At 30.2% G+C, this 25,442-nt stretch overlaps 1 protein-coding gene across 1 annotated transcript; it reads left to right on the forward strand.

The window, feature by feature from the left end:
- Window positions 1–17,504: 17,504 nt before the first annotated feature.
- On the forward strand, window positions 17,505–18,812 carry LOC107452996 (uncharacterized). Its single transcript, XM_016069647.3, has one exon. It carries the CDS (start codon window positions 17,505–17,507, stop codon window positions 18,810–18,812), a length of 1,308 nt encoding a protein of 435 aa, XP_015925133.3.
- Window positions 18,813–25,442: the final 6,630 nt, after the last annotated feature.

Genomic DNA, 25,442 nt, shown 5'->3' on the forward strand with positions numbered 1-25,442 from the left:
AAAAAATGTTTTTTTTTTTTCTTAAAGTGTTCGAGGAAGAAGAAAAATTTGAAGTAACGCTACCATCAAATTGAAGTGTTAGATCTTCATTTTCAATAGATTTTTCAGTCCTTCTTGATAATCACAGTAAATAAAGTTATTCCTCATACTAACACAATTAAAGTAAACTTTTCACTTAAGACAAGAAAATCTATAAAAATTTTCTAAAAGATGTAAATATTCATATTCAACAACATGAAAGGTAAAAAATATGAAAATGCAAGTGATATGAGATATAAAAATACAAATTGACACTTTTTGTCAAAAAAATTTCAATGTAAAAAAAAAATTGACACAATGATCTTTAATCTGAAGTTTAAGACTTCAGTATTTTTATTTCAATGAGAAAATAAAAAAATTGACACTTGGTCTTTAATCTGAAGTTTAAAACTTCAGTGTTATTAGGGGAAATTATTATTATTATTATTATTTTTTTTTTGTTGCTGGATTAGGGGCTGTATTCCCCAAAAGGAGGAAAACAGTCCCTAGTCTCAACAATAATGTGCTGGAAGATCCTAGATTCAACAAGGTGCATAAGTATTAATTTTTTTGGTTTTCACCACAGAGAAAAACTACCATCGCCCCATATCCTTCTAGATTGGGTAAACGTTGAACTTGAAGAAAAAAATTTGAAAGGTCGGATCTTCCAGAAAAAAGAGGACCACATGTTCCATTGAACCATGTGTATTATTGTCATATTTGGTATTTTTAATTTTATTTTCATGAAACAAAAAAAAATTGACACTGGTAAATTTAATGGTTATTTTACCCTTTGAGGTTTAACTTTTATTGTCTCTATGTATTGAGTGTATCCGGATACTATTCATTGTCAATTTGTGGTTTGGTCACTTTATGTTAGATTTGACTCTTTCTCTAATAAACTTGATCTGTTAATGGAAATGCCTGAACCTTCTCTGAGTCTAACTTCATTTAAATTCTAATTTTGAAAAATTTTGTATTGATTTTCAAAATTATTTGTTGCACTATTTTTGATTGCCATCTTTAATTTGTAATTTTTGCCACTCCGTAAGGGCATTCAAATAACCAAAATAAATTTCTTTAATTAAATACAATATTTAGAAGGAAGAAAAATAAATTTAAATATATGAATAGCACATATTTTGCTTTTTTAAACACCATAATAAAATAAAAATTTAAATTTCACATCTACAATTAATATAATATACACTGTGATATATAATGCAATAAAAAAAGTGATTCCTTAAATAATTAAAATTATAATCATACTGAATCAAAAGTGAAAAAAAAATATATGATGGTAACACTAAATTTTAATATTATTTAATTTAAACAAATAATATGGTAAACCATTGAATAATAATTTCAATAAATGGAAATATTATCAAAATATAAATATCAATAGCCATAAATTTGTTTGTTCAAATTTCGAGATATGAGCGTGAATGATTAGAAAGCATTCACGTTTAAAAATTTCACCTGGAGAATACTATTAAAAAATATCAGAGCACGATTTGTCAAATAAGTATACGAGGGTTGCTATTTATATTTCTGGCCTTGACAACAGTAAGTGTTGCTAGGCGACCGCAGACGATTTTAATCGAAAGTTTGATATTTTTAAACATAAATTCAGCAGACGATTTACCATTATAGCTTCATTTGTGTTGTTGACAGTAAATTGAAAAATTCTTCTCTTTCAAAAAATGGAATTGAATCGTGAACATTTTCGTGCCATTATTTTTCATAACTTTCGACGTGGATTGTCAAGACGAGTGCTTCGATGAACTTAATTCTTTATTCATCGATAAAGCGCCATCCTACAGCACTGTAAAAAATTGGTATAACGAATTTAATCGTGGTCGATGTTCGATCCAGGACGAATCCCGTGCAGGTCGTCCAAAATCCGTTGTTGTGCCAGAAATGATCGATGCTGTGCGTGAACTGATAAAGCAAGATCGTCTTGTGACATACCGTGAGATAGAGGCGTCTTTGGACATTAGTATGACTAGCATCAATAAAATATTGCATGAACATTTGAGCGTAAAAAAAATTTGTTCTCGTTGGATCCGGCATAATCTGACAAACGCTCAAAAAAAGGCTCGTGTCGATTGGTGCAAGGAAATGATGGAAAAATACGTTCAAGGTGCATCAAAGGCTGTGTATAACATCTACACAGGTGTCGTATCATGGATCTATGCATATGAGCCGGAAACAAAACAGCAATCAACTGTATGGGTCTTCCAAGACGAGGCAAAACCAACAAAAGTTGTTCGACGAAGAAGCACATTGAAACAAATGATTGCCTGTTTCTTCGGCATTAACGGTCATGTGGCAACAGTGGCGTTAGAGCAATGCAGGACGGTCAATTCTGAATGATACACGACCATTTGCTTGCCAGAAGTGATCGGAGAAATTCGAAAAAAGCAGAAGAACAGGCGAATCATTCTTCATCATGACAATGCGAGCTCTCACACATCGACTCAAACAAAGTCATTTCTGACGGAGCGAAAGATCGAACTGATGGGTCATCCGCCGTACAGCCCTGATTTGGCACCCAATGACTTCTTCTTATTCCCACACATCAAAAATAAATTACGTGGACAACGATTTTCGACCCCCAAAGAAGCGGTTGATGCATTCAAAACGCATGTTTTGGAGTTACCTCAATCAGACTGGAAAAAATGCTTTGAAAATTGGTTCAAACGCATGCAAAAGTGTATTGGTCATCATGGAGAATATTTTGAAAAACAATAAAACTAATCTCGATCCTACATATTTGTTTTTTCATAATTAGGCCAGAAATATAAATAGCAACCCTCGTAATTGATATAAAATGTGTAAAATATTAATCCCCCCAAAGAAGCCTTCCATAGCACTCATCCATTTTTGTTCACAAGATTTCACCAATAAGCACGATCCACTAAAGTTCACACACTGTGAACACAGCTCGCTTTGGCCAACATTAAGTGCCACCAAGATGAACTTCTGGAAATGTAGAATCGCTGTCACTTTGAAATAGGCATGAAATCTAAAATATGGAACAGGTCTTTAGAGGCATGGAATTCTCGAAAAGGTGAAGCAAACGAAACATCTTTTATTTTTCTTAATTTTTTTCTCCATAGTCGCTCCATTCCAAGAGTAAACACGATAGTTAGTTAAAAGGGGAATAAACCAATTTTCTTCGTTAAGATGAGTCACAGACTAACGCCGAAAGTGGTACAGAAATTGTGGCAGACTATGCTTTCGATTTCTGGGTAGAAGGGGAAAGTGTCGCCAGCCAGGGTCAAGGTTTATCCAAATCCAATTAATTTCGCAGCATTGGCAATAAACTGCTAAGCCTTCTCTTCAGTTTGAAGTTATGACATTTCGCTGTGAAGTCTTCGATCCGTTCGTTAATAGGCTCAAATCTTCCAACATAGTAGAAGTGTGTTCTTTTAGTTAATTTTTTTTCTTTTTATGTTTTGAAGAAGCATTTAATATTATCCTGCGCCCGCTTCATCAGTTCTTATAATCCTGTCGACTTGTAAAATGATGCAGTCGGACCGAGCAGGGAAACAGACACAGGATTTTAATGAAATCAGATGTATTTTATTTAGATCATGTTCTTATGGAAGACCAGCGAAAAGTGATGTTAACTCCATTCAGGATCAGTCTTTCTGGTAGGGAAAATCTTGCAAATAATCCGAAAATGTCTCTATTTAGAGAATACAGGGAAATCTTAGAAATTACTATTGGTTAATGAGCTTGCTCGAGTGATTCCCATGGCTTAAAAGGGAAAAAGATCTTTATTTAAATTTATGCATAGTTGGGCCAAAAATAGATTTAGAAACAGGATGTATCTTTTAAAAGTGTGAGAAAGTATTTCGATTTGAATAATTAATTAGTAATAAAGTAGGAGTTGTTTTATAGCAAAGAAACTAACATAAAAAGATTAATAGAAGCTTTTTATGTTACATACATATATATATATATATATATATATATATATATATATATATATATATATATATATATATATATATATATATATATATATATATATATATATATATATATATATATATATATATATATATATATATATATATATATATATATATATATATATATATATATATATATATATATATATATATATATATATATATATATATATATATATATATATATATATATATATATATATATATATATATATATATATATATATATATATATATATATATATATATATATATATATATATATATATATATATAAATATATATATATATATATATATATATTTATATATATATATATATATATATATATATATATATATATATATATATATATATATATAAATATATATATATATATATATATATATATATTTATATATATATATTGTGTATATATATATATATATATATATATATATATATATATATATATATATATTGTGTATATATATATATATATATATATATATATATATATATATATATATATATATATATATATTGTGTATATATATATATATATATATATATATATATATTGTGTATATATATATATATATATATATATATATATATATATATATATATATATATATTGTGTATATATATATATATATATATATATATATATATATATATATTGTGTATATATATATATATATGTGTGTGTGTGTGTGTGTGTAATAACAGGGTTACATTCCTGTTATCAAATAATTCAGTCGTGAACTAAAATACTTCTTTAATAGTTTTATTTAAAGGTAGGCTGTTGGTGGTAATAGTTCGCACCCATTTCTCCACACTGGAGGGGGTGGACAGCAATATTGGACAATTCCGACAGATTTTATCAGGATCACATCATGTTGAAAGAGACATGCGAAAACCATTGCTCCTGCATTATAATTGAAAATGAGGTAAAAAGGCTCATTCTCGCATACCTTATAACCCTACGCATTATGGAAAATCATTTAATGCTTCCTAATATGGAAGTGAAAGAGGAAAAGATTCTAAAAATAACTCCTTCTTTGAAATATAAGTCTAATTATTATTCATTGGTATGTTTTCAGCCTTGAAGTCCCAAAATAGAATATCTCTACACCTATTCTTTACCAAAGACATTTTATGAAAAGAGTTTTAATGCTTTTATTAATACAAAAGTATTTATAATTTTTGTATTACATCCCCCCTAACAAAATTTTGGTACGCCAAAATAAAATAAAAATTTAGAATACTTTAAATTTTTAAAATTTAGGTTGGTACGACTGTTCCTTTTCCCTACTACAAATAAAAATTTTTCAGTTATGTATATAAAAAAAACAATTATTTACAATGACAAAAATGAAAACATGATAATGCAATTTATCTGCTTAGTCCAACTAAACAGAAAGAAAAATGAAACATATTTATATAACTATTCTGGTAAAATTTTCAAAAAATTTTTTTTCACACAAAAATATACACAATTTTTATGCGAACGAACTGGACAACAAGTGTCATTTAATAAGAAGATTCTGTGAGGTTAAAGGGGTTATTTTCTTGATGAAAATCTATATTCCCCGTTAAAATGGAGGAATACAGAATTGCATGAAGCACAGTGATATTGAGAGATCCAGACTGGTCAATACAAAAATAGTTTATAATATTTTTCTTACCTTGTTGAGAAAAAAAAAAGTTCAACTTTCCTCGCCCTCACATTCAAATGATGCCGAGGTAAACATCTCCACACACAATTCGGATCTCCCAAAAATATAGGGTTTACTTCTTCCATTGAAGAAAGTAAAAACATTTTCTTTTCCTTTGCACACTATTAATGATTTAATTTCAACATTTGTAGGCTGTCTACAAATGTTGAAATCTTGATGCATGTACTATTTCAGAATTTTGTTTACTTAAATTATTCTTTTTATTTATTTTGTAATTAGCTTCTGAAATTTTTTGAAGAATTTTATACGGTCCACTAAAAGGAGGTGACAACTTCCTCATATTCGGATAAGTAAATTCTTCAAACATAACTAATTCATCAGTTTTAAAGTCTATATCTGAAAAGCTAGCATAATATTAAGTTTTATTTCTTTCATTATATTCTTTAGTTCTTTGAATTGCTATATTTTTAGATTCCTCAACAGGTGGACAGATTTCTTCATTTAAGGGATTTTCATAGGGGAGTCTACGATGCATGGGGTATGCAGGTGGAAATTTTGCTACAGAAAGGGGAGTTAAGTTATAAGCATTAACTATATCTTTTAACAAAGTAGACCAGGGAGTCTTAGTAGGTTTTTCATTAATTTTACATTTTAAACGCGTAATTATTGTTTGACCAAGGCATTCAACCTTGCCATTAGACTGCGGATGATGTGCAGTTGTCAATAATTGTTAAATTTTATTATGTTGCAAAAATTTTTAAAATGAGAAGAAGTAGGCAGGGTTTCGATCACTCAACAAAGATTTAGGAACTTGATTTTGAAAAATTTGATGTAAAAAATTAGTATAAGTTTCTGAGCTAATGGATATTGACGCAAAAGCCCAAATGTTTCTTCTGAAGTGGTCAATAATTAAAGTTAAATATTTTTTTGTTGAATTATAGTAATTTAATCCACCAACACTATCTATTACTAGTAAGTCAAACGACTGATTAACAGGGGGTAAGGATTGTAATAATCCAAATCTTTTTTGTCGCGGTTTTTTATTTAGTTGGCACGTATGACAACGTTCTCAAAATTTTCTTATATCTGAAGTTATGTTGTTCCAATAATAAACAGGGGTTATTAAGTTAATCATTTTTTGGATTCCTGGATGATTAAATTTATCATGAGCAATTTGCAGAAGTTTTAATCTCAACGAAAATGGAACAACTATTTTAGTAAAATTTTTCTGACGTACACATAAAGCATTATTGATATCAACAAAATTAGCTTGTAAATTATCATTCCTTTGAGCTTCACTTATTTCACTCAATTTTAACAAATGTGAAACATGAACATTATTATTTTTACTATTACTTTTGACAAGTGAATGTGTTGCATCTTCTGAAAGCCAATCTGCTTCAAAATTAGTAGAACCTTTTGTGTATTTAATATCATATTCATACATACTTAACAATAATGACCCTCTAAATAATCTACCTTTTAAATTTTTAAAATTTTTTAGCCAAACTAAAGCAGCAAGGTCAGTATGTATGGTAAATTTTTGACCAAGAAGGTAATGATGGAATTTATTTAAAGAATCAACTATAGCAAGACATTCAAGTTCTGTAATTGCATAGTTTTTATCATAGTCCCTTAAGGAACGAGAATTAAAAGTTACAGGATGCAATACACCACATTCATCTGTCTGTTTTAACACTGAACCAATTCCAGCTAACGATGCATCAACAAAAAGATGACATTCATGATTAGGATTAAAAAATTTCAAAATTGTTTACATATAATAAAAGCATTTTTTAAAAGTTCAAAATATTGTTGACATTTTTCTGACCACACCCATTTTACATCTTTCTTTAACAAGTTATTTAAAGGATGTTGAATATTTGTAGAACTATCAATAAATTTATTATAAACATCTATTGATCCAAGAAATCTTTGCAATGATTTCACATTTTTAGGGGGTATTAATTTTTAATCACTTCAATATTATGGTTATCATGTGATACAATCCCATTGCTTATTTCATATCCTAAAAGTTCTATTTGTTTTTGCAAAAATGAACATTTTGAATGTTAAAATTTCCTTGTTTACAAATATCAAAAATCCTTTTAAGATGGGTTAAATGTTCATCATAAGAATTAGAAAATATAATGATATCATCGAAATAGTTTGTAGCAAATTTAATCTTATGTTTATTTGAAATTCATCGAATTGTACCTTGAAAGATGCTTGGTGCATTCTTCCATCCAAAAGGTAATCTTAAGTATTCAAATAGACCATTGTGAGTAGCGAATGCTAATTTCTCAGTGTCATCAGGATGAATACAAACATGATGATATCCCATGGATAAATCTACTTTAGAATAATAATTACTACTATTAGACAATTTTTCAATTAAAGGTAGAGGTTCAGAATCTGTTTCTGTAATTTAATTTAATTTTCTAAAGTCAACACATAAACGACTCTTTTTCCCCCCATCTTTTTCAAAAACTAAAGTTACAGGGGCAGCATAAGGGGATGAACTTTCTTTCATAATGTTATTTTTTAACAATTCTTCTATTTGTATATCAATTTCTTGTTGTTGTTTTGGGGATGTTTTATAAGGCCTTAGAGATATAGGTAAATCTGAAGTTAACCTGACTCTCTGTGGTTCCATTCTAATTTCTCCCACATCATGTTTGTTCAATATCTTAGAAATATAGCGCCAACTTGACATCCTTGACTCAGCATCCTCGCTACCGTTTCTTGAAACCCCAAACAGTTGAAAATTAGTTGTTGATCTTATAGCTATAGCGTGCTCGTAGCACCAATCATAATAAATTCTTTAATACAGTCCAATCGCTATTTTATTCTATTGTTAACAAACGAACCAGCATAGAAATCAATCAATTGGTATCGAACATTAGTGATCCTTAATAACCGGAGATGGAAAAAGAGAAACTAAATAGATCGAAGCGTGCCGTCAAAGGTACCATAACGAAATTAGAAACTTACATTGATCAAACGAAGGAACATAATCCAACTGAATTGGAAGTGAAGCTTAAGGCCGTTGGCACCTGAAAAAGGAAGTGAACTGTCTATGGGGAGGAAGAGTGGAGGAAACCTTTGCCCCTGGTGGTCAGTAAAACGGTTAAAACTCCTCAGAAATCTGGGAGGATTGAATCATTATAGTGAGGGTTTCGATTGGCCTGAGGGTCACCCCCTCCATTCAAATCCGGGTATTTTCTTTGGCAAGTTATCGCTACTTTACTTTCTCGAAATCGCAACTACATACAAAATTTAGACTACCGTGAAAGCGTATACAACAGGTTTTCTTTCTTCTTTTTTTTTTTCGTTCCTGCTGGTTCGTTGTGTTTTATTTTAGTAAAGGGTCTCAATGAAAAGGCCAAATGTGATCTTCCTTCTATGTAATTCCGAAACTGGTGTTTCAATATGCATTTTTATTTACGCATATAGTTTAATTCATTCAAACATTAAAAGTTAAGCCAATCTTACAGAGAAACACGGGAATTGATTGCATGGGTTTATAAAATTAGTTTGGCTTAATTGTGTGAGGAAGAGTTTAAAATTCAATTTAAAATAAATTTAAATTTTTTTAGGACTGATGTCCAATAATTGCGAGATTATATAGAATGCTTAAGAACATTTATTGAGACAAAAAAAATGCGAAATGAATATTTTTTTTACATTGTACACAAAAAATAATGGATTTGGAATCGTTTGATTTCATATATTGCCTATCATGAGCATCATTTTGCGCTACTATGGTGTTAATTGACTACTCATAGAAATTAAAAAGTCAGTATTTAAAACGATAAGGATTTTCATGACTTATTATACGGCGAAATAAAATATTTAATTGCATTAGTAATTGCATAGGTCATGTTAGTGTTTGACGACAATTTTATCAAATCATTACAATATTTTGAATTGACTCACTATCCGCTTACCCCTTACTAGAAATTTCTAATAAATTTTCTTTTTCTGTTTTATCTTTTAGTTTCTCTGATTAAAGACTAAATTATCTCCTTTTGTTTTTTCTTATAATTATTGACCAATTGTTATTTTACCAACTCAATTGGAAAATAGCTCAAAATTAAATAAACATAAGTTACTATAAGTTCAAATAATAACACGTAAGTACAATTCCTTTTTAATATTTTATTATTCTATTTTAATTTTCAAAATATTTTTGTTACAACATCAATGAAATATTCTTTATACATATGATCATTATTATTATATAACGCATACTATGCATATATAAATCTTCATATCAAAAATTTGTTTACCATACTGATTTACCGCATATTTCTGCCCTACATAGAACACAAGAAATTACTTTTTATTTATTCATTTAAAAAATAAAATTATTTCCTCAAGCAAATTTTATATTTATAACAATTTAACAATGCAAAGTAAATTTTGTTCTACAAAATAAAAATTTGAATAGAAAAATTTTAACACCATAAATAGGAGAGAGATGGGTATAAGTTTCAATTATACTATTTTTGTCTTTAGTAAAATTAAAACTTGCGTGATTAGAAAACAATTATAATAATTTCTCTACTTCCAATAGTTCTCATTGTGTCGAAAAAATACTATCTTTGTTTTATTCGCTAATTGTATTATTCTGCAAATATTTATATTCTGTGCGAGATAATTCCTTATTGATATTTTGGAATCGAACAAAATTAAAATCTAAATCAAATAAATATACCTTGTTCATGTTGACTTACTTTCTTTTGCAATTTCTTTTTCTATGTAAAGATAACGTAATAAATAAAACGCGTGTGATTATAAAAACAGAATTATTTTACAAAACAACAGAAAAACAGAAGATTTTAAGAGCATATATACATTTGAATGAAATTTATATAAAAACATCGCATGAAAGAAAAATAATTGGAGAATGGGGGAGAGCAATGTGTTTTAGAGCCTTGTAAGGAACAAAAACCTTTAGCGATATAATAAAAAAATATTCTAAATATAATATAAAAATATTCTTAAAATATAATAAAAAAAATTTATCAAAAATGTTCTAGTAAAAAATATTCGAAGTAATTAAAAAATATTTTAAAAGTAAATAAAGCACTATTAAAGATTATTTATAAAAGTTTTTGAAGATAATTTCCGAGAAATTAAAAAATGGCCAATGAAAACTTTTGGGTGGGGAAAATTTGATATAATGTTTTCTCAAAAAAAGTAACTGCTTTTTTCAAATCTGAATTACCATTTTTTCTCCAAGTAAAAGTTTTCAAAAGTACAAAGGTTTTGTATTGGGTTACTAGTGATGAGAGTACTATAACAAAAAAACAATTTTGTCCCCCAATCCGATGAAATGCAATACTTCGTTTCAAATGTATTTAAATCATTAAGTAATAATAGACACGATATTTTTAAGAACGTCTTTAATTTGTGCGGTTTAATTAAAGACAAGAGTAATAAAAGACTTGAACTAATCTGACTCGTCACTGCTTCTTTAAAAAGTGTCTTTTGTGAGCAAGCGACGCGAAGAAAGCATATTCATAAACAAAAGAAACTAGAAGGCTAAATCTTCATGCTTTTCTCTTTTGAAAGCCACTACCTTTAGGTTCTCGACTGAAAAAGAGTAGATTTAACTGCAATGTATTGCACAAAAACAGCTGCTCTTACAGAAAAGTATTTTTTCAACAGGTGCATAATCATCTTGCTGCTAATAGCTTGGTCTTCTCGCCGACAATGGGCTATTTTACACCTTCTCTCCAGTATTCACTTTCTGAAATAGCCAAACATCTTTACTCTTATTTACAAAAGAATAGGAGAAAGCGTTTGTGTGAAGCAAGGGTTGTCCGAGAGGTCAACCTTTGGATTGACCTCTGGATGGATTTCTTTAGAGAGCTCACTCGAGTCGCTACTAATAAAACCTCCCAAACTCTGAAATAGTTTTAAGATTCGTATTGACTCAAAATATTTTAAATTTATATATTTTATAGCAAATACAATTTTTATTACTTCTCGCAATAATGCCAAAAAAATAGAAAAATCTATAAGAAATTTAAAATCAAAAGTTTCTTAAAATAACCATATGCTCGTGATAAAAGAAAATATTGCGCAACGTAAAATTAAGTTAACTGTACGATACTGCAAAACAGAGCTTCCTCATAATTTCTATCAAACTTCATTGAGTAAACAAGTTCTTAGTTCGATTATAATTTTCAGAAAAAAAAAATTTAATTTTGTTTTCAACTTGTTTGATAAAAAATCTTGTTCCTCTCTTGCTAGAAACAAATTTAATACATATTTGTAAATTTTAAATAAATATCATTAGGATATCATTAACTATTAACAATTAATAAATAAAAATGAAAAAATTATCAAGCATCAAAATTTAAAAACGCTTACATAAATGTCAATTTCGTCAATGGAATTTATGTTGGGATTATTAAAATGATTGATTTTAAAAATTTAAATTAGAACCTTATTTCTCAACCATGGAACTTCAAACTGAGATAACGTAAAACGGGACACTTACGTTTTGTGACGTTACGTTACGTTATGTTAAATGTTTTCCAGAAATAAAAAAAAATAAAGATAGTATTTGTCTTTTCTGTAGAATGCACACGTTGAGCAACAATAAAATCTATCCAGCCCATTGTGTTTCGTATGCTATCTGTGATGTCAAATCTTGTCTCATGTATATTTTACTGGTATTAATGTCGATAAGTTAAGTTGACATTCAGACTCTTAGTACAATGAATGCGTTTTATTAGCGGTTAAAAGCTATTATCTCTTTATATGTCGAAATAATTCATAATATTGCACTTTGGATAGTGACTTGCAGCAGATATTTGGTTTTGTTTTGATCAAAACGAAAGCAGTAGGCATAAATGTGTAGCTAAATAGTTGTAGGCGATGTTTGCTCTGAGATCAGAATATCAGTGGAAGAGTTTAAGATAATTCAGGATTCATACAAACCTTAAAAAGGACGAAAATTACGCATCGTTATAAGTTTTATCAACAACTACGCCTTATAATTTCAAATAGTTATACACAGTGACGAAATATGACAATTTTAATTTCAAAGTGAATACTAAGTAAAACAGTTGTTTACTCTTTTTATTAGAACATTGACACCCCTTTTTAAGTATAATATGGACCGTATGAGCGTTGAAAGATGCAATAGCCTGATCCAAAAGCACAATGCATAATAAAGCACATAGAAAACTAATTTATAATGTTGCACTATGTTGTCATGCGGGAACTTTACGCCAAAAGTGTGTTTGGAGATATCAATGTAAGTAAAACGATACTAATTTTCTTAAGGCAAAAATAGGGCAATATATTGAACGCAGCCGAACTATTTGTTCTAGTACAAAAGAAATTAAATAAGAAAATGTACGACTTTAAAACAAATTTTCTATTAGTTTGATTTTAAAATTTAATTTCAAATAATAACAATATGATTAATAATAATATCAATTATAAAATTCCTTTCATTGATGGAATTAATAATAATGATTAAAGTAATAATTATAAAATTACTCATAACTAACAATAAATTTAATACTTTTATTTCAGATTTTCTATTTTATCCCCCCCTCCAACAAAAAAAATTTATACATTAAAAATGATAAGTTACGTATCTTCAAAGCTACTTCACCCTAAGTTCATTGGTGGTAACTCTTTACAGCAGTAACATTTTTTTCCTTCATTTTTCTTATTTAGAATAATGTTTTAAATACCTTCTCGAAAAAAAGTTGTGGAGATATATTTTATGAAATATTTAGATAGTAATTTAAAGGAGATATTAAAAAATTGCCCCGAACAAACTATTTTTAATTACTAATTTTCAAAAAACTATAGGAAGACATTTGTAAACGAAATGATCTTTTTCCTAAAAATTGAAAATGGCTTTAATGTTCAATTTATTTAAACGAGTAAATTATTTGTTAATTACTCTCACGGTTTATAGTTAAACATTATTTCAATCTTGAAAAAGATATTCTTAGGCCGTGAAGGAAAATAAGATCTGAATCACTCATTTCAGTAAATGATTACTTCTTGTCAGGGACTATGCTTCTTGTGAATGTTTGTTTCTTGGCGACCATTGAAATCCACCATTACGAAAAAGATCACAGGTTTATTTACGACAACCATGAAAATTCACTTATTATGTCCCCATGCCTGGGAGATTTCTTCACGGTTGAGTGATAGCCTCCTGGAGAGAAAAGGAGGAACTGAAGAACGATTTCAGAGTAGAAAAATGTTTCATACCCCGGAAAAAATCATTTTTTAGCAATAGTTCCTAATGTATAATTTCATATTGCTGAAATTACGTTTGAACTACGTATTTATATGTTTTTTTTAAAAAACAATTTCGTGAATTTAGCTAAAAAAGTAACTTTGTGAAAAACGCTTGAAAATTACTCTAAAATCACATTTAAACTCGTTTTAAAAATTATTAATAGAATTTTAAAATAATTTTTTACATTAGTTATGTTTGTTTAAATGAGATCTATTCATTAATATTAAACATTGAGCTGTCAGGTTGTAAATTATTGAGAAAAAGTGATTTATGTTTTCCCATCGAATAACATTGAGACGTCGATTGAAGCTGGCAACGGTGCCAACGGCCTTAAGCGTGTTGAACAATTATATCAAAAACTTGATGAGTTGAAGGATCAATATTATGGTCTAAAAGATATCAGTGACTCTGAGATAACTGAAATAGAAACTGATTTAGAAGGAACAATAGACAGACTCGAAGCTTTGGAGGTAAGAATTAAAGATATTCTTAACTCTTTGATAATTAAACCTTCAATAATTAATTGTGAAAATGAAATATCTCAGGCTGATTCGAAAACAAAACTAGAAATTAAACTACCTAAGATACCACTACCGGTATTTCACGGTAAATTTGATGAATGGCCCAATTTTAAATCACAATTTAACATATACATAACATTATAACTAAAAACAATGATTTAAATGACTCTCAAAAACTGCATTATTTGAAAGCGTCATTGCTGGGCGACGCTTAAACGTCTCGAAACTCTTGACGATTCTTTTGAGTCACTTTTAAAAGCATTAGAAAATAGATTTGAGAATAAACGTCTCCTCACTGAGACTTACATAAATCAAATTTTGGAAATTGAAAAACTTACAAATGAATCAGCTGGAGATATTAGAAATATGGTAGATATTTTAAAGAAAAATATCAGAGCTCTGAAGCTTCTAAATTTTGATCGTAATAATTTATCTGACATACTTTTGCTAAACATCATTTTGAAAAAGGTAGATCGAGAAACCAGAAAACAATATGAACAAACTACCGTATCAAATGAAATACCAGAATTGGATAAGTTTTTAGAATTTTTAGAAAAAAGAAGCCAAAGTCTTGATAGTATTAGTCGAACAGCTTCTTCTTCAATTTATAAACATAAGCAAGCTGTTAATAAGAGTAAATCTTTCCTGAATTCGAATAATAATCCCAACTCTTGTGTAATCTGTAAATTACCACACATGATTTTTAAGTGCAATACCTTTCAAAATATGAAGGTTTCGGATAGATTTAATGAAATGAAACGTTTAAATTTGTGTATTAATTGCCTAAAGAATAATCACAAAGTAAAAGACTGGAAGTCGAATAATTCCTGCTTCGTTTGCAAAAAACGCCATAACACTTTACTGCATATTTATGAGATTTCTTCCCCGCCTTCTACCTCCTCAGTTTCTACGATGCCAGGCGCCGATCAAACAACTGTCTCGCAATTGCATGATTCATTCCCACAAGAACATTCGAACACTTTTTCAAATTATTTAGTATCAAAAAAGATACAAAATATTCTCTTGCCTACTGCAGTTGTTTATATTAGAAATGAATTGGGAGACTATTATCCATGCAGAGCGATTTTGGATTCCGCTTCTCATCTTTCTTTCTGTGAACAAAAATTAGCTAATGACTTAATGTTGAAAAAGGAAAAAATAAATGCTTCTGTCTCTGGATTGAGCGATATTTCGGTAAATATCAAACACAAGGTTACCACTGTAATTAAAAACAATAGTGGGAGTTTTTCCACATCTTTAGAACTTTTAATTGTTCCTTCGATCACAAATTTAACGATAATTAATCCAGTAGAAGTATCTAATATAAGGATTCCACCGGACATTAATTTGGCTGATCCAGAGTTTAATTCACAAAAAGAAGTAGAATTAATTATAGGTTGCGAGCTCTTTTTTGAAATTTTGAAGCCAAATCAGTTTCGATCGGCATGTAGTAATTGGTTGTTTTAAGAAACTGCATTTGGTTACATTGCCGTGGGGAGCTCCGATAATAGTACAAATAGAGCATATTGTGGATTAATGCTTGGTTCAGATATAAATTCGGAAAGCCTTGATAAACAGCTACAAGCATTTTGGAATATAGAAACTGTTGAGGAGCCCTCTGTTGAACATAGTGTCGAATTTGAGCTTTGCGAAACTCAATATAAAAATACTCATTATCGAAATCATGAAGGGCGTTACATAGTATAGTTGCCTTTGAAAGAGGATCCCGCTTCGCTCGGTGATTCTGAAGCCGTTGCCGAAATGCGTTTAAATCAGTTATGGAAAAAACTTTCGAAAAATGAGAAGTTGCAATCACTTTATAAAACATTCTTAATGGAATATGCTGACTTGCAGCATGTGCAATTAGTTGTAGAACTTCTTGATAAAACACTTTCGTATTTTTTACTTCATCATGGTGTACTGCGCCCAGATAGTAAAACCACTAAGTTGAGAGTGGTATTTAACGCTTCCTCCAAAACGACATCGGGTCTTTCTTTAAATGATATTTTGTACAAGGGCGGTACTATACAACAAGATTTATTTTCAATTCTTTTGCGATTCAGGCAACATGCATATGTGTTCACCACTGACATTTCTAAAATGTTTAGGCAAATTTTGATTCACCCTGATCATCGGAATTTACAGTTGATATTATGGAAAAACAGCGTGAATGACCCAGTGCAAACTTAACACTGTTACATACGGAACCTCTTGTGCACCCTACTTAGCAACCAGAACTATTAAGCAATTAGCCATTGATGAGGGGGATAGCTTTCCCTTAGCCGCTGCTGTCATAATTAGAGACACTTATATGGATGACATTTTGTCAGGTATTTCAGACTTTCAAGAATTTCAATTACTACAAGAATAGTTAGTAGACCTGTTTAAAAAGGCGGGTATGAGCTTACACAAGTGGTGCACTAACACTTCAAAAATTCCTAATTCCATACCATTAGAAGACCAAGCCTATGATTTCTTTTGTGAGCCACCAAATACCATTAATTCCCTTGGGGTGATCTGGAACCCAAATTTAGATTATTTTACTTTCAAGGTAGATGTAAATATTCATGACTCATACACTAAACGAAAGGTCTTATCCACCATCTCACGCTTGTTCGACCCCCTTGGATTTCTTGGTCCCATTCTAACCAAGGCTAAATTGTTTCTCCAGAAACTCTGGATACTCAGATTGTAATGGGATGAACCGCTTCCAGATTCAATGGCTAAAGACTGGCAGTGCTTTGTTTCTACTCTGCCTGCCATTGAAAACATACAAATTCCTCGTCACGTGGGGGAGAAGAGTGAAATCGTGATTCACGGCTTCTCCGATGCATCAGCCGTTGCGTATGGAGCAGTTCTGTACATGCAATCCATTTCGGGAGAAACATCATATACGAGACTTTAGTGCAGCAAGTCCCGCGTTTCAAAAGTAAAGCCTATCACGATCCCTCGCTTAGAGTTGTGTGCCAGTGTTTTATTGGCACAGCTTTTGAACAAGGTTCTGAAGTCTCTAACCTTGCCCATTCAACAAATAATGTTGTGGACAGATTCTACAATTGTGTTGGCATGGCTTCAACGGTCGCCTGATCAACTCAAGACTTCTATCAGCAATCGAGTTAAAATAATACAAGAACTCACTAAGAACTGTCATTGGAATCATGTTGCATCTGATAAAAATCCTGCAGATGTCCTCTCTCGTGGTCTGAATGCTTTGGAAATTTCCTCCCATGAACTCTGGAAACCACCAGATTTTTTGAAACAAGAACTGAATATTGTTCCAATAGATTTTGAAAAACTCTCTTCGGACAGTGAATTTTTACAGGAACTCAAACCCCTTGCCAAAATACTTATAACTTCTTATAAACTTGATTTAATTGACAATATTTTAAATCGTAGCAATAATTATACTAAAATTTCGAATGTTTTAAGTTATGCTTTCAGATTCATATTCAACTGTACAAATCCAGGTAACAAAAGATTTGGTAAGTTATCCTCTAATGAACTAAATGAGACGGAGTCCTTTTTAGTTGGAAATGTACAAGCATCTGCTTTTAAGGAGGAAATAAAGGCCATTTCCAAGGGCAGGGCTTTTTCAGGTAAGAGTAAACTTAACTCTTTAAATCCTTTTCTTGATGGTCATCAAATTGTCCGAGTCGGTGGTCGTTTACATAATGCTGCTCGGGATTATTCTCAAAGGCATCCAGCTATACTTCCTGCAAACCATCCTTTCACTAAATTGTTAATGACTCATTTGCATATCAAAAATCTCCATTTAGGACCTCAAGCGTTATTATATTGCACTAGAGAAAGGTTTTGGCCACTTCGTAGTCGATCGATAGCTAGGAAAATTGTACATAAATGCATAGTTTGTTTTAAACATAAACCCCTTGTTTCAAATCAACTTATGGGAACCTTGCCTCGAGAAAGAGTAAACCCTAAATATCCTTTTTTGCACTCTGGTGTTGATTATTGCTGCTCTTTTCAAATTAAATATAAACACCATAGAAAAGGAAATTTCCAACGGATTTATGTTGCAATATTTGTGTGTTTAGCCTCGAAGGCGATTCACTTAGAAGTGGTTTCCGATTTAACAACTGATGCCTTTCTTGCTACCTTAAAGCGTTTTGCGGCTAGGCGCGGCAAATGTGCTACAATATCATCTGCTAATGCAAAAAGCTTTGTTGGGGCTAGTAGGGAATTGCAGCGATTGCAGAATTTAACTAGATTTCCTGACGATAAACTAACATCCTATTTGGCATCCGAAGAGATAGTTTGGAATTTTATTCCTCCCGGAGCTACAAATTTCGGGGGCCTCTGGGAGGCAGGGGTCAAATCCTTTTAGTTTTACTTAAAACGTGCTATAGGAAATCTAAAGTTAACATTTGAGGAATTCCTTACAATAACAACACAAGTCGAAGGAATCCTAAATTCTCGACCATTAACACCTTTGTCAGATGATATTGATGACCTCGATGTTCTAAAACCAGGGCATTTTTTGGTTGGAAGGTCTATAACTGCCATAGCTGAACCAATTTTGTTGGATAAATCGGAAACCCGACTTTCTCGATGGCAAAGGTTGACAAAAATTGTTCAGTACATTTGGACTAAGTGGTCTTGCGATTACTTGAACAACTTGCAACAAAGAACAAAATGGAAGGTAGAGAAAACCAACATAAATTTAAATGCGATGGTTTTAATAAAGGAGGATTATCTTCCTGTAAATCAGTGGGTCTTGGGACGAATTTTAAAACTATTTCCTGGAACGGATGGAAAGGTTAGAGTAGCGGAGATTAAAACAAGCAAGGGGATTGTTAAATATAGCATTAGTAAATTGTGTATTTTGCCATTGGGCAATTAAAAAAGATGTATGTTAATTTTCTCATTATGTGTACCTACCGCATTTATTCATTCTTTGCAAATTTTATATTGGAATATGTTTATGTACTATTGTTATGCTAATTTGTATGTTTATTGAATATAATTCAACGGCGGGTGGATGTTCAATATCTTAGAAATATAGCGCCAACTTGGCATCTTTGACTCAGCATCCTCGCCACCGTTTCTTGTAACCCCAAACAGTTGAAAATTAGTTGTTGATCTTATAGCTACAGCGTGCTCGTAGCACCAATCATAATAAAATCTTTAATACAGTCCAATCGCTATTTAATTCTATTGTTAACAAACGAACCAGCATAGAAATCTATCAATTGGTATCGAACAATGTTTATGTTTTGTAAAAATATCATCATAACTTTTTAAAATTTCTTTCAAGTCCACATTTTCTATTTTGTTCTAATTTTTTATTTTTTCGTCGATATTGACCTGATAATGTATGCATCCATTACCTAGATATATCTTCGAATCATTTGAAATTTTTGGACATTTTTTCTTTTTCCTTTTCTTTTTATTTTTGTTACCCTTTACATTATTTTTTTAAATGTTTACTTTTACTGAAACATCTTTAACTTTTATTTTTTCACCATTTTTAACCTTAACATTTTGAGAATTTTGCTGTCTAATGTGCAAAGATAAGTTGTCCCTATTAGAATTAGCAGAGGTGATCAGTCTCTTACCAAACTGAGTAGCAACTGGCCCGACACAATCAATAAACAAACAAAAATCTTTGCAAGTCTGCAACCCTAATAAAGCATATGGTAAATCAGTATCAATTATAATAAACTTAGCTGAGTTAACAATTTCGCCTAACTTAAAGGAAACTCACAAATTCTGTTAAGTGTTAATTGTCCTTTCGTTTGAGTAACATTTAATTCTTCGCATTTTTTAATAGGAATATTTAATTTTGACGCAAAATCTTTTGGTATTATTTTCAATGTTGACCCGGCATCAACATTCAATAATATTTCTTTGTCTACATTCTCATTTTTATTTTGTTTTGATTTTGGACGACCCTTTTGGTATTTATTTTCCACTTTATATCCATTTAGGTACTTATTTTCCACTTTATATCCGGATATTATTTGCTATTGTTTATTTGTCATATTTTGGACGTTTACTTCCACATTGTTAGGGTTGTTTACACACAAAGAACCCATGTGAAATTGATTCAAAAGTCCTTTCTTCGAGCAATATTTACATTGATTTATTGAGTTCTCCTGTATTGTATGATATATTTTGGGTTTTGTCACATTCGGGGTTACATTTTTGTTTAGGACAAGCCGAGGCTTTATGTCCTGGTGCATTACACTTAAAGCATTTAATGTCATATTTTGGGTTTTCTATTTTCATCATATATGGTCCCTTATTATTTTGACATTTATTTTTATCTAAGTCACTTTTAATTTTTTCAAGGTTTTGTTTAAATTCAAAAAGATTATTTTCTCCATAAAGAATTGATTTATTATTTGTTTGGTCTGGTATTCCTTGAATTATGTAAGTGATTAGAGCTAAGTTATCAATATCACTTTGAGTAGCAATTTCTTTCATTTTAGGGAAATACTCTTGAAGAGTTTCATTATATATTTGCTTTCTTTTTTGCAACATTGCACGTTTTTCTGCATTATTGCAATTAAGTCCAAATTCTTCAAGTAAAAGATTTTTTTAATTTTTCATATGAATTTAAACAAGTTTCACTTCTAATTAATGTTAAAGCATTACCCTTTAAACATCTTTTTGCAAATAAAAATTTTAACATGTCAGAAAGCTTAAATAAATTTGCATGAGTTTCAAAATTTTCAAACCAAGAATTAATATTTTCATGTTTATCCTTTATGTCTCCTTTAAATATAGGAGTAACTGCTTCAATGTCAGAAAAATTAACTATTAATTTTGTTTCTGGTTCTCTATTATTTGCATCATTATTAGAACTGAAATTAACTTGTGTAAATTGATTTACACAAGTTTTAGTTGGTAAATGTGGTTCAAAATCAGTTTGAGTTTGTTTACATTCAACCTGCCTAATTTCATCCCCAGCTTCAGAGGGATTTTCAATTACTATAGAATTTTTTAAATAATTAAAATCACGTAAGCAAGTTAAAATATGTTTTGCTATTTCATTCTTATTTCCCTCACTGGAAATATAAAGAATGTCTGTAATTTTGACTAATTCCGAAAAATTAAAAGTATTATAAATTTCTTTCAGTTTGTTTGAAAATTCTTCATTGTTAGGTTCAAAAGAAAATGCTGAAAAATTTAGTATTTTATTACGATTTAATCGTGATAAATCATTAGGAAATAAAAGTTTAAATAACAACTCAATTTTATTTGTCGTCACTAGTTTAATAGGCGTTTGAATCACATTTATTTATTTCAAAAACATTTAAAATGCACTGTAAAGACAATATTATATCATTATTTTTTTTTAAAAAAAAAGCAATATAAACACAAGAAATGCAATCTAACCCTTAAAAATGTATTTCTCTATTCAATTATTCATAATGAGAAATTTAGCTCACTTGACCTACGCAATCATAAAATTATCGCTACTAATTATGAAGGAAAGAAATAATGTATGCAGGTGACACTTCTTTATGTTCGTTTTTCACTTCACGTGTTTCAAGTGTTGAAAAAAAATTTTAACACTCGCGTACTTCATCACTTTACAAACAGGTATTTTTTAGAACACCGAGCAGTAAATTTTTGCAGGCTTTTTTATACGCGCACATATGTACACTTCAGGATTTTCACACGCGCAAGCCACTTTCACTATATCACTATCTTGATCAAGACGGTCAGTCTCCCCGATTTATTTCCTGTCCAGTCTCGGGTATATCTCCAGCCAACATCAGCAGCGAGCGATGGAATCCTTCCTTTCCTTCTACGCCGATAAGCCAACTTTTTCCGCGGCCTCCGCGAAGCCAATCCTGCTAGACTTGTAATAACGTGATTTCATCCCTGTTATCATTGGTTATGTTTAGCTCAAATAATTCAGTCGTGAACTAAAATACTTCTTTAATAGTTTTATTTAAAGGTAGCAAGGCCGGATTTACGTATAAGCTAAATAAGTTGTAGCTTGGTGCCCCGAGATGACAAAGGCTTTTTCTTCTTTTTTAAAGTTTCATTCGGAACTGGGGCCCTCTGAATATGTTTATTGATCATACTTGTTTCTATTTTTAATTCCTTGATTTTTGTTGTTATTATGTGTTTAAAGTAATAAGGCTTTTAAATCAAAGTTGAAACAACTTCTTAAAATTGTAAATCGAAACTATTTATGAAATTTTGACAGATTTGTTTTTATTTTAAGCTTGTGCATTTAATTTAATAAAATAAAAAATAAATTTAAAAAATATAAATAAATGGCTGGTAAAATAAAAAAACTTCGTTGTCATTAGAAAGAAATATATCTTTTAAACAATTTCAGTATTAATAAATTATTTAAAAATAAAAAATTTTTAGTTTAAGAGGTAAAAAAGTTTTTTGGTTTGTTTAAAAGATAATTTTGTCCCATCATTTGCTCATGAGACTATTTAATATCTGTTTCTAAGGATCACAATTCCTTTTTATTTTACTTTAAAATAGCACAAATGATACAATTAATGCTTTCATATGATATGCTGCAGTTTTAAATAACGCTTTAAAATATCTAAATAACTTAAAAAGTCAATTCAAAAAACAATTAACTAATACTCTTAAATATGAATTTAATTTTTTTTCTGTCTGTCTCATTTTATATTCTCGCATTATTTAGAGCAGACAGCTGCGTGTGTGGATGATGTAAGTAAAAAAGGCATTCAAAAAAAGCCAATTTAGTTTCAGTTAATTTTAATTCCCTCAATATTAACTCCTCACAGAAAAATTTAGTAAAAAAGGTATAAAAGTTAATTGTCGCAAACAAATTAATATGAAGTAAGAACGGAAAAAAAATTATATCGAAATATGTTGATCACTAATGAGACAGACGGGGTGAAAGACATCGAAAGCAATTCGTTTGAATAGTAAAGCTAGAAGGTGTTTCTAAAATCCGGAAATCTATCAGGTTTTAATTTTTTTTTCTGTCACAAAATTTATCAGGGGCAATTCGTTAGAGTTTAATATGGGTTATGTTTCTTCATTGATTAAATATTAAACATTGATAGATATTTGTCTCTTAAAGCATTTCATTCTAAAATAAAAATAATTATTCTATAATTGTAATATTTTAAAGCTAATTGAAATAAAGCTTAAGTGTGTTTGTTTGGCTGGATGCCCGGCGCTATTGCTCTTTCTCATCCTAGCCACTGTACACCATCAAGAGCAGAGCTGATACTTTTAACTTGTCACATTTATTTTCTCTGATATTTTATTGACTCTTTAATAAATACTAAAAAATGTAAGCCAAAAGTTTACATAAATCATAATTTTTATTCTTGCACTAAAATGCAACAAATGCACTTAAAACAATTAAAAAGAAAGCAAAAGTAATGAAGAAATATTTTTAATATGAACATCAATTAAAAAATATCAGCTTACAAAATTAAATTTTTTTTTATTTTTACGCACCGTATTAATATTGCCGCCCTCACCTGCTCTAGGGTGTAGGGCTTAGAAGAAGAATAAATAAGAAAAATACTTGTATATTTCGTAAAATTGAAAAATTTGCTTCGATTATAAGCGAGGATAAGACATAAATAAAATGTAAGGTATTAATTACTAGTTGCTTACTATTTCTTAATTCATAATATTGAAATACTTATTTAGATATAGAGAAGAATATTAAATGTATTTGATATAATTAGTTTAATTGCTTTGTTTTATAAAAATAATTTATATGCAATATTAATATTTAAAATAAGTGTAGAAGTAAGAAAATCGCTTTATTTCCAAAACTGGATTTGACATTCAATGCTAAGGTCCATTTTTAGTATTTATGTTTAAATAGTCCTGCAATCCAGTCCTGTCCTTTAACAGTTATGTAAATGCAGTCCTCTTCTCGGACTCACAAGCGACCTTACAATCAATTAGCTCACATGAACGTCCCGTGACACCTGAGATTTCCCGATGTCAAGACCTCTTGAGATCTTTATTTTTGTGGGGAAAACGAATTAGTCCTCCAGTGGGTGCCAGCCCATTGTGGTGTTTGGGGCAATGAGCAGGCAGATTTACTTGCCAAAAAAGGTGCCAATTTGCTACAACAACCAAATACGGCAAATTCCTTTTGGAAAATCAAACTGTTCCTTAAAAATTTATGTAAAACCAACTCATTGCAACTTCAGACTCGCATAGCTTTGAAAAGTTGGAGAAATGTAAGCTCTTCTTTAATTCCCGACAAACCAAGACGTGATGCAGTTGCGGCCTTCCGCTTATATACAGGCCACGATTGTCTTTCTGCTCACTTATACCGCATAGAGGCCTTTCCACCACACCTTTTTGTCCACTTTGTAAATCTGGAGAGAAATTGGACAGGGACCACCTGCTTCTATGTGGGGCCCTTCGTAGACACGCTGAGTCCTCAAGATATTGGGAAGCAAGAGAACTTTTAAGGCAATGACTTCGGTCTTCTTTTTTTGTTATCCTACGTACATTTGTATTCGTTATTTATTTCATCTTCCTATTTGTACCTTTTTGCCTTGCCATTGGAAATTTAAAAAAATGTTTAAATAGTTAAGGCGGAAGTAGTATAACACGAAATAACGCACGGAGAAAAATTACGACATTTCTCTCAAAAGAAGTAAAAATAAAAAAAGCTACTTTGGTAATGAAACCAAAATATATGGTATTTAAACCATTCATTTGGTAATTTTTCCGCTCGCATTGCAACAGTTTATCGAAAACTTTGGTTTTAAAAATTATAGCTCTTATTTACCACACATTTAATAAAAATGCAAAACTGAAAAATAAAATTAATCGAATTATTGATTATTAAGCAATGCTCCAAGGCAGCGGTTCCCAATTATTATTTAGGCTTCCCTCTACGGAACCCTAAAAAATCAGTCTTCTTGAGGTAATTGTGAATGTTATAACCTTAAAAAAGACCATCTTAAAAATATTTAATTAGAGGAATGAAGGTTTTTCATTGTTTTATTATTAACAATGTAAG

The sequence above is a fragment of the Parasteatoda tepidariorum genome, chromosome 11 (assembly GCF_982258835.1).
Source record: "Parasteatoda tepidariorum strain Cologne lab strain chromosome 11, Ptep-v5.0, whole genome shotgun sequence".
Taxonomy (NCBI): domain Eukaryota; kingdom Metazoa; phylum Arthropoda; class Arachnida; order Araneae; family Theridiidae; genus Parasteatoda; species Parasteatoda tepidariorum.

What these genes read in the sequence shown, in the direction of transcription:
- LOC107452996 (XM_016069647.3), top strand. Translation starts at nt 17,505, where the DNA reads ATGTTGTGGACAGATTCTACAATTGTGTTGGCATGGCTTCAACGGTCG.